General features: G+C 37.3%; 1 protein-coding gene across 1 annotated transcript in view; it reads left to right on the top strand.

Moving 5' to 3' along the window:
- Positions 1-546: 546 nt before the first annotated feature.
- LOC110099867 (GEM-like protein 1) overlaps positions 547-19,162 on the top strand; it is a 31,845-nt gene continuing 13,229 nt past the window's right edge. Inside the window, exons 1-2 of the mRNA XM_020827170.2 lie at positions 547-924; positions 1,016-1,117. Coding sequence (XP_020682829.1) covers positions 693-924; positions 1,016-1,117 — 334 coding nt within the window. The 5' untranslated portion in view covers positions 547-692. The remainder of the gene's footprint in view (positions 925-1,015; positions 1,118-19,162) is intronic.

Below are 19,162 nucleotides of genomic sequence, written 5' to 3'. Positions count from 1 at the left end.
TTCTAAGCTACCTCTAAATTTAGCTTAAAATCCCATGGTCTCTTTTAATGCAAAAAATGCAAGTCTTTTTCTAATTTTTGAGATTGTCATTTTGGTTATTTTGGCCAAAGTTTTAGAACACTATATTAGATGGTAGATATTGAATACTTTGATCATAGATTGTTCTTTCAGCATTTAAGTGTCTTAATGACCTTATAATTAAGTGATATTAGGTTCGTTGGATTCCTCTCACCAAAGAACTAATTTTGAATACAAGAATGCAAAAATCAAGATCGTTTGTTCCTTCAATTAAAGCCTCAAAAATTTCAAACACATTTTAAGTATTTGATTTGAGCATATTTAGATTTTGATCATGTCCATCTTAATGTTGTTAGGCTCATCTTGTTGAGGGGCTTAATTCAACTCTAAATTTGTTGAAATTGAAATAATTCTAATTTTAATTTTAATTTTTTGTTAAGATTTATATCGATCAAATAAATTACTTGATTGTGTATCAAACATAAATTAAAATTTCATGATTAAATAGAAAGAGAATCATGATCAAGGTAGATTTTAGAGGACAAAAACTCCGACCATTCCCCGAAATGTTCCCACGTTGAAACATGGTCAAGGAATATCGATGCGCCATGCATTAATCCAAGAAGCCGAAGCGGGCGCCCTTGAGGTCTGACGCGGCTGCGAGAACGTCGATCATGGAGCACCCTACGGATCACTCTCTGCAGAAGAACGCCTCCGCCACGGTTGGCGGTTCTACAGGTCATTCAACGGAGTATGCACCATACCCTAAGATCGATCCCGCCGACATCGATCCCCCTCCTCCACCGCCGCTGGCGACACGGGGCGAAACTGGTCACGTAGCCACATCCATGCCGGCTGAGAGCAATCCCTACGTCACGCCCTCATCGGTTCCCTCGTCTTCCAAGAGTAAGCTTCTCCTTATGTTCATTTATCCCCATATTTGCGATCTGCTTTTGAGGAGCGATAGGGTTTCTGATTTGGGGATTGCATTTGATAGATACCATGGAATCAGTGAAGGATGTGCTGGGGAAATGGGGCAAGAAGTTGGGGGATACAGCGAAGAAGACGGAGGACCTTGCTGGGAACGTCTGGCAGCACTGTGAGTCTGAGAATCGGTTGTCTTGTTCTTGAGCTTGTTGCTGACTATTGTGCTTTTAATCTTATTCATTTTTATTCATTGAATTGACAGCTAAATATACTGGATTTGGGGTAAATTTGGTTGTTTGTTAATAGACAACATGGCACAAAAATGATGATCACGCTTTCACTCATTTTAATTTTGAAAATGAATTCTTCACATTTGTGAGTTTTTGAGGCATTTATAGGTTTAAAATCAAAATTAATTTTAAGTACATCCAACCAAATGTCGCGGGATCTGGTAAATTCATGGTTTTGCAAAACATGTTTTTTAACTTAAAACAATCATTAAGCTAATCCATTTTTTTGGAACTTATGAATTTATTTATCATTTTTTTTCCTTGGGGGAAGTTGTAGTTGTTTTGTAGGCTGTGGTAAGATTTTCAATACAGATCATCATTCTGTGGTTTGTAGGCTGTGGTAAGATTTTCAATACAGATCATCATTCTGTGGTGCTTATATCTATGTAATCAGCTTTCAGTTTGTATCAACCTTTTTTCTTTTTTTTTTTTGTATTTTTTACTTTGTCAGATAAATGGGAGAAATCATTATGAAAATTCTTTTATTTGGATAGGGAATGACGAGGTGCATTATAAGACTGCGGGAATACCTTATCCACTACTTGTGTTTTTGTTTTTATCCTTTCTGGTGTTTTATTGTGTTGTTTTAGTAGGTTAGCACTTTTACAATGTTATGGGTTGATATAGAAAGAAACAGGAGTATACTAGGAAGAAGAAGAAGTGAAAAGAAGAAGAAGAAGTGAAAAGAGGGAGATAAATATATCGAATTTCATATCAGCTATAAGTTTTCGAATTAGTTCCGGCTATTTCTTCTCACAGATCGATTGTTCTTGCATGCTACTTCGTCAGAGTTGGTATCACAACCTCAAGTCTGGGAAATATGGCTGAAGGGAACCACCACATTGCCCTCGATGGTGATCAAAGCCTATAGGCATTGTGGACGACACAAACCAATGTCGCTCATAGGCTCGAGGAACTTGCAACGGACTTTCTGCGGTTCTCAGTCGAATTCCGTCGAGAACTGCAATTACAACGTGTTGATAGAGGAGTTTATCTTATCCTGCGACGTACTGTGCCAACAACCATACAGACAACTCGTGCTATAACCCGAGCACTAGAGATGCAAGGAGGTATCCAAGTGACATTTTTTAAAATTCTTATTTTTAAGATGATTTTGAACCACGACAACCAGTGGAATCTTTGGATTCTGAGGATGTTTAACACATTCGTAATAACCCAGCTAGAAGTTGTCATGAGAGGGTCCAACGAACTCAAGGGGAATTCCGCATCAAACTGGATGTACGCTTCTTTGATGGCCGACTCCATATTGAGGATTATCTTTGATATATCATAAAAAAATTATCTTGATCAGCCACAAATCTCGAGGCAAAATTGAGTTAAAAGGTTATGAAATTAAATTTGGGATTATCTGAACTACGATTTCAATAAACTTATAGTCGAACTGAACGTCTCGTAAAAACAAATCCAACACACCAAATTCAACTCAATCCAAGCCCAAATGTGACCAAATCAAAGACCCTAAGCACATTTGGAAGGATCAAACTATAAATTGGATGACCAAACGATTTTCAAACGTGACATGCTTAGTCGAATCGAGCGGTTGGACGAGATGAATCCAACGAGCCCAAGATCGTCGAATTCTGATATCAAGAAGACGTTCAAATGTCCAGTAAACGATTCATGATCAAGGGGATCAAGATCGACCGTCCATTCAAACAACTCCCAACGTACTCTTGATCTCCCTCCTATTTATTGGCTATGCCACTCTTAGAAAATTATAAAAGACCAATGGGGGAAGCAAGGAAGAAAGAATAATTAGAGCTCTCTTGCCACCAAACTTTTCAACTATCATCGGACCACCAACCATCGCCGGACTATTGCCAGACTTCTGCCCAGTCATTGACTGATGCCGGACTTCTGTTCGGCCACCAACTGATGTTGGACTTCCACCTGGCCTTTAATTATTATTAGACTTACACTAGGCCGCCAACTGACACCAAATTTTTTCCCAACCACCGACTGACACCGGACTTGCACCCGGGCCACCAACTAACGCCGGACTTCTGCCAGGCCACTAACTAACGCCGGTCTTCTGCCCGGCCACTGACTGACGCCAGAATTCCACCTAGCTCGTCGACTTCGGTCCTTCCGACCTCTGTCACCAAACAACTGTCTTTCTGATCACTCTCATATGCTGACTACAGTCCTTCTAACCTCCGTCGCCTGCCGACTACGACTACAATCCTTCTGACCTCCGTCTCCCACCGACTACGATCCTTCCGACCTTCATCGCCCGCCCACTATAGTCATGCAGACTAAACGAACATGTCAATACTGGTTCTTCCAATTCCCACCATGTAATACACTCTATATGATGTATATTTGCTACATTAAGTCAAGGCCTTCCGACCAAGGAAGGGCCTCATTTGTAGTCGACTGTAAACACTAGTGGATTCATTCAAACTGGGCTATACCCCGTGATTTTTCTCCCTTTTCAGGGGTTTCCACGTAAAAACTCTGGTGTTTCTTATGAATGCTACACCTTTCATGTTATCTGATTGTGTGTTGGATCTTCGTACAAAATTAAGACGTTAAATTTTATATTTCTTTATCGCTGCAAATATTCTGCAACAATCTTGATTGGGTGAGGTTAGTGGAAACCTTCTTCGAATATATGGACATTGCTCTAGAGAATTAAGTAAAATATGTTGCATGTCGATTGAGCAGGAGAGCTAGTGCTTGGTGGATGCAACTTTTGCAGACTCGACGAAGATAGTGTCGAGGAAGTGTTCGTAGTTGAAATAAACTACTACGGGGACATTTTCTACCTATAGACTTTGAGCAAATGCTATAAATGAAATACCAACATTGTAACCAAGGTAACCACAATGTTAGTGAATACATTGAAGAATTTTATAAGTTGACTGCACAAAATAATCTCAATGAGTCAAACAATAAACTGGTTTCTCATTATATCAAATGATTGAAAGATTTCATTCAGGATAAATTAGTATTAAACTCAGTTTGGTCACTGTCCCATGCTATCAATTTTGTCCTCAAGGCTGAAATGCAACTTCAACGACGCGCTCACAGCCATCCATCCAAGCGTCAAGGCGGCAAAACTGTTATTTATATAAAGTCTTCAACGTTAGCTACTAAACCGATCTCCCATACACAACTTGGGCCGAGAACTAGTCCTATTCCCAATGCAAAGTTTGCTACCAGACCACACATTCCAGCGAAAGAGAACCCATACTTAAAACAATCTACTCTTAAATGTTTTCATTGTTTCCAACCTAAGACATAATTCAAATGAATGCCCTACTCAGCAACAACTGTAGGTGATCGAAGGGGAAATTGATGAAAATTTAACACCTCATGAGGATGAAGGGGAGGCTATAGTAGAGGATGTAACAACTGATGAAGGTGAAATTGTTGTTTGCATCCTTGGAAAACTCTTATTGGCTCCCCGACAACTAGTCAACTCTCAGCACAACTCATTTTTTCGCATTCGATGCACAATAAATGACAAGGTGTGTGACTTATTGATCGACAATGAGTGCACTGAAAATGTTGTTTCCAAAACTCTTCTTCATGCTTTACAGTTGAAAACTACTAGAAATCCTCAACCATACAAAATCAATTGGGTTAAAAAGAGAGTTGAGATTCTAGTGTTTGAAATGTCTCGGCTAACCCTTTCCATAGGAAAACATTATGTATGTGAAGTCCTATGTGATGTCATTGATATGGACGTATGCCATATTATCTGGGCTGACCTTGGCAGTTTGATACAAGTGCCATATATGACTGTTGGCAGAACAACTATTCATTCTAGTGGAAAAAAAAGGAAGTTTCATTTGCTGCCTAACTCTCCTAACGTTACAACCAAGGCCAACAATACAAAATCTGCACTCAACCTTGTATATGGAGCAGCCTTATTATGGGTTGGGCGTGAAACAGAGACAATATTTGCCTTGGTTATTATTGAACAGACTTTGGGATTCAGCTCATCCAAGCTTCCAAATCAAGTGCAAGACCTGCTCATACAATACAATGACATTAGGCCTTCTGAATTGCCCTCTCAGCTACCTCCCTTACAAGCTTTACAACATCATATTGATTTTGTACCTGGGACCACTTTACCCTACCCACTACACTATCGAATGACCCCCCAAGAGCACAGCATACTCCAGCGGTTGGTGGAAGAATTACTAGAAAAGAAGCTCATTCAACCAAGTTTAAGTCCGTGAGACGTATCAGCGATTCTTTTTCCAAAAAAAAAAAGGGAGATGGTGTATGTGCATTTGATAGAAGGGCTATTAATAAAATTACCATTAAGTACCGGTACCCCGTTCCAAGAATTGAAGATTTTCTAGATAAATCAGTTTGTTCAACAACCTTCTCTAAGTTAAACTTACATAATGGATATCATCAGATCCGTATTCGACCAGGTGATGAGTGGAAAACAGCCTTTAAAACCCGCTAAGGTCTATATGAATGGAAAGTGATGCTTTTTGGATTGTGTAATGCCCCGGCTACCTTCATGAGGCTCATGAATGAGGTGCTCAAGTCCTTTCTTGACAAGTGTTGTGTTGTTTATTTTGATGATGTACTTGAGTATAACTAGTCCTTTGCCAAACATCTTGAGTACCTGACCCAAAATTTTGAAACAATTCATGCTAACAAGCTATATATTAATGTGAACAAATGTGAATTTGCCACCACTCAAGTGAATTTCCCGGGGTTCATTATTTCAGCCAAAGGAATATATGTTGATCCACGTAAAGTTTTTGCTATAATGGATTAATCGACTCCTTGCTCACTGTTTGACATTAGAAGTTTTCATGGGTTTGCTAATTTTTACCGCCGATTCATAAAAGGCTTTAGCGTGCTAATGACTCCAATAACAGACAGCCTGAAGGCGATGACCCTCAATTGTGATTGCCAATAAAGTTTTGAAGCAATTAACTTTGCTCTAAGTTTTACACCTATTCTTGCTTTATCGGACTTTGAAAAATTGTTTCAGGTGGATACTAATGCTTTAGTGGTTGGAATTTGTGCCGTTTTATCGCAACAAGAACATTCAGTAGAATATTTCAACGAGAAACTAAGCCCGATGAGGCGAAAATGGAGCGTATGAGCAAGAATTTATGCAGTTGTTCAAGCTTTGAAACATTGGGAACATTTCTTGTTTATCAGGATTTTGTTTTGTGCAGCGATCATTAAGTTTTACAGTTCATAAACAGCCAAAAAATTATCAACAAGATGGATGCCGGGTGGATATTATTCCTACAAAAATTTACCTTCGTTTTGAGGCATAACACATGCATCAGAAATCGAGTGGCTGATGCACTTAATTGAAAATCTGCACTATTAACACAACTGCAAATTGAACTAATCGGGTTGTGAATGTTCGATATAGGATGTTAAACCTAAGTGAACTATCCCTAGGCACACTAATTCAAAAGCAATACTATCACTTAATGCGGAATCTAATAATCTTTTCAAAAGTTACAATAACGGTGATGACAATTTAATCAACACAACGTAATATCAACCATAGATTTTTACCAAGCAATTATCAATAGAAATAAATCTATCATGCAATCTTAGCAAATTAAAAGGTGCAGAAAATTAAATTGCAGAAAATTAAAACCAGTAAGAACACCATAATTTTATAGCGGTTCGGTCAACCTTCAACCTTGACCTACATTCACTCCCCGGAGTCCTTCACTCCAGGTATTACAATAAATCTTTAGTGATTCTCTTTTAGCCCTCACAGCTAGGCGGAGAAGCCCTTATAAAATCTCTTTCATTAACCCGATGCGGCAGAGGACTGTAATCCTTTTCACCCTACTGGTGATGCAGAGAATTTGGAATCCTTTTTCACCTTCCTGGTGATGGCATAGAACTTAGAATCATTTTCCACCCTCATGGTTATGGCAGAGAACCTGGAATCATTTTTTATTCTCCTAGTGATGGCAAAGAACCTGGAATCACTTTTACCTTCCTTGGTGAGTCGGAATAACCGGGTTCTTTTGTCATCAAAGAGATCTTCTTTGTAAAGCTTCCCTTAAGACAAACCTTGACATATGAAGGAACTTAGGTGCAAGTTCCCCTGAGCAATTGTTTGAAACTCCCTCTCACACTCGCTTGAAATCCACAAGGATCTTCTCCCTCACACAAACCCCACCCTTTTTCTCCCCCTCTCAAGCTCTAGATCTTTCTTCAAGTTTTCTTCAAAAGAAACAACTCAGTGAATGGAAAAAAGACTCGTATAATGTCTTATGAGAAAGCTTAAATAGAGGGCTTCAAGAAGCCAAAAAAACTTAATTCAGTCATCTCTTATTGTACATTACGATACTTGATCGTACAATACAATTAGTTCATTGTAACCTTGATATTACCGTACGGAGAGCAAGGAGCTGTACGATCAGTTCAAGTATTTGAGTTGGTCGTCCAGCACGATATAACAATCGTCCAATACGATTAGTACAATCAAATTGGATTATCGTATCGTATGACTGATGATTATAAATTATCGTCCCATGCAAGTATCGGGCCGTACAGTACGATTGGTCTAATCGTACAGTACGGTCTGAGTGGACCAATTAATTCAAATTTAATCCCTATTACAAGATTAATTTAAGCAAGATTTAATTACATTGTATGGTACGATACCTATCATACAGTACGATTAATACATAATTTGTATTTCAAAATATTGCCTAAATTATGATTGGCGGCGAAGATCATGATTTTAACTGATCGTCCTGTGTGATCAAGATCGTCCAGTACGATAAGTTTAAATAGCTTTAATTACACAATTAGCCGTTTTAATAATTTTTCTGATAAACTGATTGTATAGTACGATATTGATCGTACAGTACGATTAGTTCAGAAAATTACTCTTCTAATTTTTCACTATCTCACTCCTCTAAGTGTGCGTGTATGCACGGTCACCAGGCTAGCATACTCCCTTACAGGACTTAACTCAAGAAATGAAAAAAAAAAATACTGACTATTTTAGCATATCCTATTCTACACAATCTTGAGCTCTGAGCCTTCATTGAGTGGTGCATGATGTACCTAAAATGTTAGTACACAAAAATAAATATACACTACAAATATTAGGAGACATAAAACTGCAATTAGTAATGTTTGTTATCATCAAAAATATAAACTCAGGAGTTGGAGTTGCAATAGGTTGGAATGCTTAAAAGAACTTTACTCTTTAGACGAAGACTTTGCAACCATATGAGAAAAATGTCAAATTGATTTCAGCATAATGCATGGATTTTTATTCAAGGGCATTGCGCTTTGTATATCAGACTCTTCTTCTCAGCATCACTTGATACGTGAAACACATAGTAGCGGACTTGTTGCCCATCTTGGCAGGGAGAAGACGTTGCTACCCATCTTGGTAGGGAGAAGACGTTGCTGCAGCTCAAAGGCAATTTTTTTGGCTTCGATTGTAGCGAGATGTCACTCGCTTTGTAGAAAGATGTTATTTTTGCCAACAGTTTAAAGGAACCAGTTAATACACTGGTTTGTATTCTCCATTACTTGTACTTGATTCTATATGGGTGGATTTAAGTTTGATTTGTCATGGGATTGCCAAGAACAAAGCAGGGTGCAGATTCTTTTATGGTAGTCGTGAATAGATTCTCTTGTAGAAAAACTTTTGATGCTTTTAATATAGCTTGCTTATTCTTTTAGGAGGTAGTTTGTCTTCATGGGTTACCACGCAACATCACATTTGATTGGTACTTTAAGTTCAGTAGTCATTTTTGGCAATAATTTGATAGGAAGTACTTGAGTTCGCAAGTAACCCCAAGGGCAATACTTGAGTTCGCAAGCAAACTGAACTACAATTGGTAAAATAGCGAGGAAAACAGCTGGTTTCAGAGAGAAATCAACAATATAATGCAAGAATTTCAGAAAAATTGGGAGAACACACAAGAGAACTTCTATTCAATTCACAAACAAGAAAAGCATTATAAGATACAAGTTTTTTCGATTCGAGAGGAAGAAACAACTCTCCAAATCTCTAGCAAAGCCTAGAGCCAAGAAGAACAAACCCTAGATCTCAAATCTCTTTCAAATTCCAAATGAAAAACAATCCCTAATAAAAAGACTAATTAAAGCCAAAGGATTCTTACAAAAAGACTAATCGGCCCTTAATTCAAACTTTCCCTCCTAAACAACGATTACATTAAGCAAGTGGGCCCACTAGGGCATCCGCCCCTCCCCTTGGTTTCGGCTCCCTCACTTGGCTTGGGCCACCTCCTGTAGCAATGAACCGGTCCAAGTTGAACCAGTTCAACTGGCCTAACATAATTATGGAAACGTCTTCGTACCGAGCTCAAGCTAAGCTCCGCCTATCACCCGCAGATAGATGGCTAAACTGAGGTGGTGAATTTTACCCTTGGCAATATGCTACATTGCCTCATACAAAACCACCAAAAGCAGGGGGATGAAACACTTAGTTAGGCTGAATTCACATACAATTCTATGACTAACCACTCCATTGGAATGCGCCTATTAAGTATTTTTTATGTAAAAATGCCAAACTACCTCATTGACATTGCTATTATTCCAAAATGTAAAAACAAACTTGCTGTTACCACGGTTGAAAACCACCAATCCTTGATTGAATAGGTTCGGAATAAACTTATTGCTTCTAATGCAGAGTATAAGTTATAGCTGCAACATTGTCGGCTAAAAATTTTCCATTCGGGCGATCTAGTTATGGTTCATTTGTATAAGGAGTGTTTTCCACCAGCACTTATACCAAACTTAACCCCCGCAAAATTGGCCCAATTCCTATCCTCCAACGCATCAATGACAATGCATATATTGTGGAATTACCCCCTCATCTTCATACACTATCCACTTTCAATGTCTCTGATATATATACCTATTATCCACCAGATGTGCCTACTGTTCAGAGCCTTACCAAGTACTCCAGCTCTTACGAGGCCGGGAAGAATGATGTGGTGCATTATAAGACTGTGGGAATACCTTATCTCTTATATCCGTTCTCTGTTTCCTTTGTATCCACTACTTGTTTTTCTATTTTTATCCTTTCTTCTGTTTTGTTGTGTTATTTTAGTATGTTAGCACTTTGACAATGGTCTAGGCTGATAAAGAAAGAAACAAGATTATACTAGGAAGAAGAAGCGAAAAGAGGTAGAGAAATATATCAAATTTCATATCAGTTTCAAGTTTTTGAATCAGTTCCTGCTATTTCTTACCACAGATTGATTGTTCTTGCATGCTGCTTCATCAAGGAACCTCACAAAGTAGGATTCTAATTTCACCATGCAATTATCTAATCCTTACTATCCTTTACTTTTGGGTGCCTAGGTTAAAATTCACTTACTTTTTAAAATCACTTTGAATTCTTTTCTAGATTTAGTCCCAGTTACCCAAATTTGCATGCAAAGTTAGGATTGGTGATTGTTCGACGGAGTTTTCCTTTTTAGTGGAAAGCACCATTTTTCTCTTCCAGTTGCATTATGACTACAAGACGATGCTATTTTGCTATCTACTGTCAATTATAATGATTTTTTTTTCATGGCCTTACAATGAAAGGGATGTAAAGTAGAAAAGTTATACTTATGATATTGAATAGTTAATAAGTATGATGTAATGAATTTTTTCTTGATTATTAGTATGATTATTATGTTGGCCATTATTATTTTTATTCGAGATGTATCATCTTGATGATTTTGTTGGCCAACCCCTCATAGTGGGATAAATGTTTGATATTATTGTTGTTGTCGTCGAGATGTATCATCTTTTTAAAGTTATACTTAGTTCTTTGTTGTTATAATTCATTGACCTTTCTGTAAAATATTTTTCTTAAATTATCTATTGATATTATTTGAGGAGCATTATCGCTAATCACATTTATAATATCCTGACAAAAATATTATTCTAACTTTATTCATCTCAAAAATATTATCTTTCAACTCTTTTATCCATTATTATCCCAACAGATTTTTATTAATTTCTTAGCATATAATAACTTGTAATCTTCTGCAATATTCTAAAAAATTTTCCCCTTACATTTAGTTTCTTGCAAAAACAATATATATATATATATATATTATCCTTCTAACTATCGTGAAGTCTTCAAAAGAAAATTTAATCTATGTTTTAGGCCTAGTTAACCCTTGCTTAGTTTTTGCCACAAATGAGTTAAGTTTTTGAACGTCACTTGCATGAGATATCCTAATAATCTCTTGCCTTTCACTACAATTTGGTTAAATTATGGACACCACTCGCATGTGATATCCTCACAATCCATTGCCTACTCTCCATAATCCATATTCAAGTTAGATTGCGGCACATTACTTCTTGGGAACATTGGTACACCCTAGCACTATCAAAATTTAAATTTAGGTTCATAAATTATGATTTGACTTTGGTTAAATTTACTAGGCAGCCAAATAAAATAATTATTGCTGTTAAATAGAGTAGCTGAAGTAAGTGTAAATGGATTAAATTTTGAATTGAAATTCATAATTAATATATCGAATGCAAAGTGTTCAAGTTTAAAAATTATTATGAGATATAGCTAGCATTAATATTATGATGTGTGGCTATTACGTATAGTGAGGTTCCTTCATGTGAGGTATTTTATTAAAAGATTTTTTTATCATAAAGTGCTTTCATATGAGTTTTATTAGATGTGATGTTACTATAGATCTCATAATATTATTTGAAGATCAAATAATATTTATGTGTGATATATTTAAGTATCCTAGATTTATATACAATGAAAGAGAATATAGATTTTATATAACTTGTAAAGTTAATGATGTATGGTTAAAATAAAAAAATACTTAAGAGTATTTTATTGATAGAAACCGTAATTAGGTCAACTGTATTGTATGAATCAAAGTTTGGTGGTAAAGAAGCTGTTGGTAGCCAAGTTGAGTGTGATAGAAATGACCATGTTATGGTGAATGAGCGGCAAAATCAGAAATGATAAAATAATAAATGATTTTGTTAGAGGAATAGTTTGAGTATCATGTATTGAAGATAAACTAATGGAAATAATAGACATAGTGTTTGTTTGGTTGTTTATAAAAGAAAAAATATAATTTAGAATATCATAATTTTATTGTTCACTTATTTCATTTATTAAAATGAAAGCATCATATTGGTAGGGATTTTGAAGATGTTTTTTTAGAGTTTAAAATTAATATGTTTTCACTATGTGCAAACAATAGGCAGAATCTAATAAATTCATCATTATTAAATACATGGTTGCTAAGGGTAGAAGATGCATCAATAAAACATGAAGTTAAACTATTTTATAATTGTGGGCTTCGAAAATTCGGGCCCGGCTTCGCCAGCTGATGCTTTTTCTTTCGGGGGAGTTTTAACGGATTTAAGTTCTGGGGTAAATCTTGGAAGGCAGATGGGTTTGTAGATAAGACACTACCTAGATATTTCGCCCTCATTGTGCGAGGACTTTATGATCTGAGTTCTGGTTTCCTATAGGCTCAAGCCTCTATGGTTAATTACACCTCCCGATAACGAGAGAGAACTTTCGATTAAGGCTAGTCATCAATCAAATACATTATATCCGTAGATACTTAGTATCAAGCGTATAGTAGCAACATGGGTATTTGGAATGATTGGAGAATTTGGGAATTGAAGAGTTTGTAGGTTTGATATTTAAAATTGAAAATTTCTCCACCTTGCACTTAAAACGGATGGTGGAGGAATGGATGATGGACCCGATCAAGATCCCATGGTTCCGTCGTCCCGGGCCATCGTGGTCCCTGGTCTACTTAGTCAGAGGAGGTAGTCGGCCCAACCTAATAGAAGGGTCCTTGTCGGCAGTCATGGGTTGCTTCGTCCAAGGGTACCTTGTAGACCTGGGGTGAATATTTATCTAAGAGGATAAATTTGAATCAACCTTAGCTAACATAGGGCTTTATGCTCTATCGATCATATCCTATTGATTCATATCTCAAGGATTTGATGCCACTAAGGAGCATATTGGCTCTGACCATAATCGGTATTTCGTGGTGTCATTTGGCGGCAAAACCACTCTGTTTAGAGGGCCCCGGGTCATAACTGTTTATCCTGCGGTGCCATTTGGCGGCAAAACCGCCGGTTAGAGGACACTTTCCACGTCCTTACTAGCAGGAGATTGTTTGAGAATAGATCATAGTGATATTTTCGACTAAGCATTAGCTCTATGTGAGCTGAAGTTAATTTTAATTTATCCACCTCGATAAACTGTTGCGGTGGGTGGATGAATTTTGCTTTAAGTGTTTCATTGTTGAATTTCATTTTAAATATCTAGATTTTTAGGATTTTTGGGATTTGGATTTTGTGAAGTATTTAGGTGGAGCTTGGAAGGCATTTAAAAGTATTTGTAAAACCCTCCAGTTGAGACAAACATTTAACACGTCTATCATCGGGGTGTTTGGGATCACTTGAAGATATTTGAATTTTGTGGAGTTTGATGACATTTTGAAATATTTGAGATTAACCTCTTCGATTGAGATCTGCATTCAATACGGCAATCATCGGGGTGACTGAGATCACTTATGTTTTTGTATTAAGCCTTGTCGACCCTACCAACTTGTCGATAAGGGATCGGGTTTCATAGGCTTTGTGCCTTTATTAGTGAATTCTTATTGTTATAGGTCTTGAAGACCTAATATGAATGTATTAAGATAAATATATTGGTCGCCACAATCGTATATTTGTTTGATAGTTCGAACCCTGTCAACTTCTATTGATTTGCATAGAAGGATCGGATTCGAACTTGAATTCACTTATTGACCCGCGCAACATCCCTAAGCGTCACGTGCGTGCCAATAACACACTCGCCAAGGCCCATGCGGGTCTTTGGGGGTATTTTATAGTTGTTTTGCTTAACCTTGTCGACTCCTATTTAGCTGCTTAGGAGGATCGAGTTCGAATTTATTGACCCGCGCAGCATCCATAGACGTCACGTGTGTTCCTACAATACGCTTGTCGGGGCCCATGCGGGTTTTTGTAATTGTATTTACCCATTGTGTACCTATGTGTATACAAACTATGGTGCACGTGCGGGGGCATTCTTGGAATATTTGTGAAACACCTTCTGTCCGCTTGCGTGAATGTTGCGGATCCGGTGACGTTTTGCAGCAGATTGGGGATTGTGTTGTTTGCTGCATTGTACAGGTAGATTGTCGCGCACTACTTGTTTTCTGCATTTGGATCGTAGTGCACTAACGAATCTCTTGCTTTATTTGTTGTTGACTGCATTCGCATGATACACTTATTCATGGTCATTGCTTTGCATACGAGTCTTCTAGAACTGACTACAGGCATTTGTATTTGTTGTAGTTATTCTGCATTTTGTGTGTGGTTGATACACTGGACGCACATTAAACCTTCTATGATAGCCCCTAGGAAATTGCATTTGTTATACATCATCTGCTTCTGCCTGCAGACGAGACATTGTGTATATTATGTATTCTGGATCCTCACTAGTTGTGTGACTCTTTTTATCGTTCATGAACAATTCATTAATTTGGGTGAACTGTTGTATAAATAAGGAGTCTTCTATAGTGGCTTGTAGGGGCTTGCACATGTACTAGTAATCTTGTCTCATGAATAATTATTATTTTCAATCAAGCTAACATGCTTGCTTGGAGTTGAACACTATCGATTGCACATATACTTTATTCATTCCAACCTCATTGAATGCATCAAACCGTCATATTCATTACATGTCAAATCTCACTGTTTGTAGAGGAAAAATGATCATAGATCTTGTACCATTGCTTGCGAGCCTGCCATTACATTTCTCACTCTGATTTTTACTTACAAGCAGATTGTCCTTGGGGTTCTATGTCCACTAGGGATTCTTGCATGTTCATTGGACCTGCATTTGTTATAGGCAGCAATCTATCATCTTTGTTTGTAAGTAGACTATTACATGCTCATTTGTACACCAATTTATATTGATAACAATGAAAGAGGGGCCATCTCTTCTACATCTCTCTCGCTCTGCTGTACTCTTGCCATATTCGTTGCATATGACGGTGGACCCATCATCATGATCATTGCACACTTCTTAGTATCCTCCCTTCTAGACAATTGATTGAGCATGCTATTGTTATCCACCATTCATATGAAACCTTTCCATCTTCATTGTTTGTAATTGTTGGTTAGTGAAATGAAAGGGATTTTCCCTAACCCCACCAAGAACTTTGCATGTATGAGGTTTGAATGGATCATACTCCTTAATTAGAACTTGCATTCTGATTGGAATGATAGTTCCATTCATATCTTGATCATTCTTCAAATCAAATTCATTATTGCTCATCTATTGGTGTTCATTTGAATATATGTCAAATCACATGATATCTTGAACTTGATTCACTCAAACGCCTTTGAGTGATCGCTCAAAATGAAATTCTTGATAAATCACTTAGTTTAATTAGGTCTATCTTTAAATTAAATTTAAAGTCATAAATTATTGCTCACTCTAATTTCAATTTTATTGTAGATCACTTCTCTTAATTAAGCTCAAGTTTAAATTGAGTTCATACTATCATATCTCAAGCTTAAGTTCAAAGTCTTTGTTTGAGCTCAAGTTGTCCAATTCATGTCCATTGCGGTCCAAAATTGATTCAAGTATTTGTGATCATTCAAGTTCAAGTATAAGTTCTATGTAGTCCTTGCAAGTTCAAGTTTGAGTCATCGTAGTCATCTTTTGCAAGTCCAAGTTTGAGTTCAAGTTTAATTTGTCCAAATTCTGTCCAAGTCCGATATTTCAGTGAAAGTTTTGGCAGCCTCCCGGCACCTCCCTCATTTAGGAAAAAAATCAAGAGGCAACCTTCCCCTCGTCTCTATTTGAGCGCTTCAGGTAGGTGTCGAAATGACACCATGGTTGCATTTTTTTTATCCCCGCATGCTACATGAGCGTTTAAGGGTTTTTTTATTTATTAATTATTATTTTTTATCCCCCTCATGCTACATGAGCACTCCGGGGATTACCCACCTCGTCGCAAGCGTTGCACCGGTTTCCCTCCCTACTACGCTACGTGAGCGCGTAGGGGGTTTGCCGGCTCGTCACTAGCATCGAGAAAGGATTTTTTAGGTCGTCGCAAGCGCCGCGCCGTTTTCCCTCCCTACTATACTACGTGAGCGCGTATGGGGTTTGCCGGTTCGTCGAAAGCCACAAGAGCAGGATTTTTTAAGTTAGGAGTTATACCTTTGCAAAGGGTCGGTGTCGGCGGCGAAGAAAAAAAGGGCTCTCCCTCATTTTTTGCTTTCCTTTTTTTTACACTTATATACATACTAAATAAATAAAATCAATGATATACGAATAATAATAATAATATTATTATTATTTATAATAATGTTACTAATAATAGTATCATTATTATAAATGATAATAATATTAGCAAAGTGATACCATTATTATCATAATAATAATTATTATAATATTATGATAATAATATTAACATTAATGTTAATATTAAAATTAATATTAGCATTAATATTAAATGCAATAAGTGCCAAGATATTGAGGTGAGGGAGAGTGATCACCTAGATTGAGTTGGGTTTGGCTAAATTTGGGCTTATGGGTGTGTTAGAGAGGTTTAGATTTAAGTGTGAAGGAGGAAGAGATACAAAGAAGGGCTTGGTTTGATGTGTTGAAGAGGTCGGTCAAGTCTAGGTTAAAGAGGGATTTCGGCACAGTGTTCTGGTAATGGGTGTGAGCTCGACTTGCGGGAAAGAGGTCAACGGGCTGAGGGCTAGGATCGGAGGATGACGGGGAGTCGAGCAGGAGGTTTGGAGACGAGAGCTCTGGCTTGTGGCTTTGAGAGCTTCGTCGAATAGGGGTTCGACAGAGAGCAGGAGGAAAGGGGATCGGTTGGCTTCAGGTAGGGATCTCTCTCTCCCTATCTTGCTTTCTCTCTGTGTGTGTGAACCAAATGGATCGAAAGGTGGAAGAACGTAGCGATGGGGTTAGGCTGTAGGTCAAAAAAGATCAGGATTTAGCCGTGGGATAGAGGAGTTCGGTAATCGTGAAGTGGAAGAGAGGAAGGAGCAACCCCTTTGGCTTCGTTTGGTCCGCTTTTAAAGGCGTAAAAAATCAGCGATCGAGGCTCTGCGAACAGGAATCCCTGAACGGCGTTGAATGCACAGTGGTTCGGCGGGATTTTGGGCGGGTTTTACGGGATTCATTCGATGGGATACGAGGTATGCTTTTCGTTTCATTTTCTCTGGGTATTATACGTAGCTCAACAATAATTAGCCAAAAAAAAGAGGTAGACTGAAAGTATTTTGTGCAAAATAGGTTTAACACCTCTTGCAACATTAATACTAGATAAATGGAGAGCAAACATTTGTAAAACCTACCCAAATAGTTGTGATAAGGCTAATATTGATGATGATTATGATTGTTGCACTTAATAAATTAGGTCAGATTAATGCTATTATCTAGGAACTTTGCATCACTTTGCTTCATGTCTAGAAAAGTTGAACCGTTGGTTTTGGAATTTTAAATTATTTTTTGGCAAGAGCATATACTAGTTTAGCCTGCAAATACTACCAAATCCAAATATCTTTGGGATTTGATAGAGATGTCAATGATAGATTTTAATTAAAAGTGCATTTCGATAGGTTAAGAATTAAACACTAATTGATGGCACTACGCCATATGGAAAAGTTGCTATTTCACACCTAAAAAATTAAGATTATTTGTAAATTGAAAAAGAGATTGAGGACCAACATGTAGTTATGATCATGCCCGAAAATCAAGTAAGGGTTGTTGTTCGTGCAATTGGGTTGTTAATTGATACTTTTCCATGCTTTTCTGATGGCTTGCTGTCGTGGGACTTCACTGTCATGAAATGGTCCCTTGGTTGATTTTCAATAACAAAGAATTCTTCTATTTTTAAAACACATTTAGTTTCCTTTGGAAAAAAGTGTAAAAAATTATAACTAAACAATGTGCACATTTAGTATTAAGAATCTTAAGATAAATATAAAAGTTATGATTAGTCTCTCATTAGAAGTAAAATAGAAGTTGAGTTCCTAATATGCCACTAGCAACTCTCACACATTTGCTTTAAGTTTCAGGTTCTTGGATTTCATTTATTGTTATTGGTTCAACTTATGCCTACAGACTCCAGTAGAGGTACTATTACCCTTCAAACAAGTGATATTTGAGGCGATGAAAAGTTTTTCATACAGCATGTAGCTCTTATGGTTCTTTGTATTCTATCATAATTGAGCAAGGTTTAAGAATGGATAACTCCCACACATGTTGCGTGTAATTTAATGAGCTCTTGGCATATAAGATTTAATAGTGAAAATTTTCATTTTAGAGAGAGTGACGGTCAATTTTAGGAAGTCTCATGTAAATGGAGGATTGTTAAGATCTGCATAAGAGTGGAGATTAGTCCTACATTGAAAGTGGGGCAAAAATTATTCCAAATATACTAATAATGTCCCCTAAAAAAATGAGTTTTTCCATCTAATTTTGTATTGTGCACAACTTGGGCCTCTGGTGTTCCACCCTACCAACTTGTGGCATGGCTGCAGTTATAATATAAATATATGAAATCCTATCATATAAAGAGCATCATGCACCAACCCTTCTTCAAAGCCCACACAAACTTAAACTTCATATATTGGGTAGCGCCCTTCTTATTTTGTTGAGGATATTAGAAATCATTTTTGTTTTATTGTTATGATATATGGTTTTATGAGAGCACGCACCATGTTTAGCCATGCTAAAACATGATTTTGGGTGAAATGTGTTATTTCTCATTCTTGGTTCCAAGTGAGATGGTCTATTAAGGGATAAACTGCTTAAAGCAAAAGGATACCTTCTTGTTCCTTTTTCTATTAAGGAATAGAATCAAAGCATGCAACACCCACAGGAAAGAAGGAAGTGCTCTTCACTTTTGCATTCTCAAATAGTT

Source organism: Dendrobium catenatum, unplaced genomic scaffold, assembly GCF_001605985.2.
Source record: "Dendrobium catenatum unplaced genomic scaffold, ASM160598v2 fragScaff_scaffold_1351, whole genome shotgun sequence".
Lineage (NCBI taxonomy): Eukaryota > Viridiplantae > Streptophyta > Magnoliopsida > Asparagales > Orchidaceae > Dendrobium > Dendrobium catenatum.
Note: the sequence above shows the minus strand (reverse complement) of the source record. Positions and strands in the feature narration are given on the sequence as shown.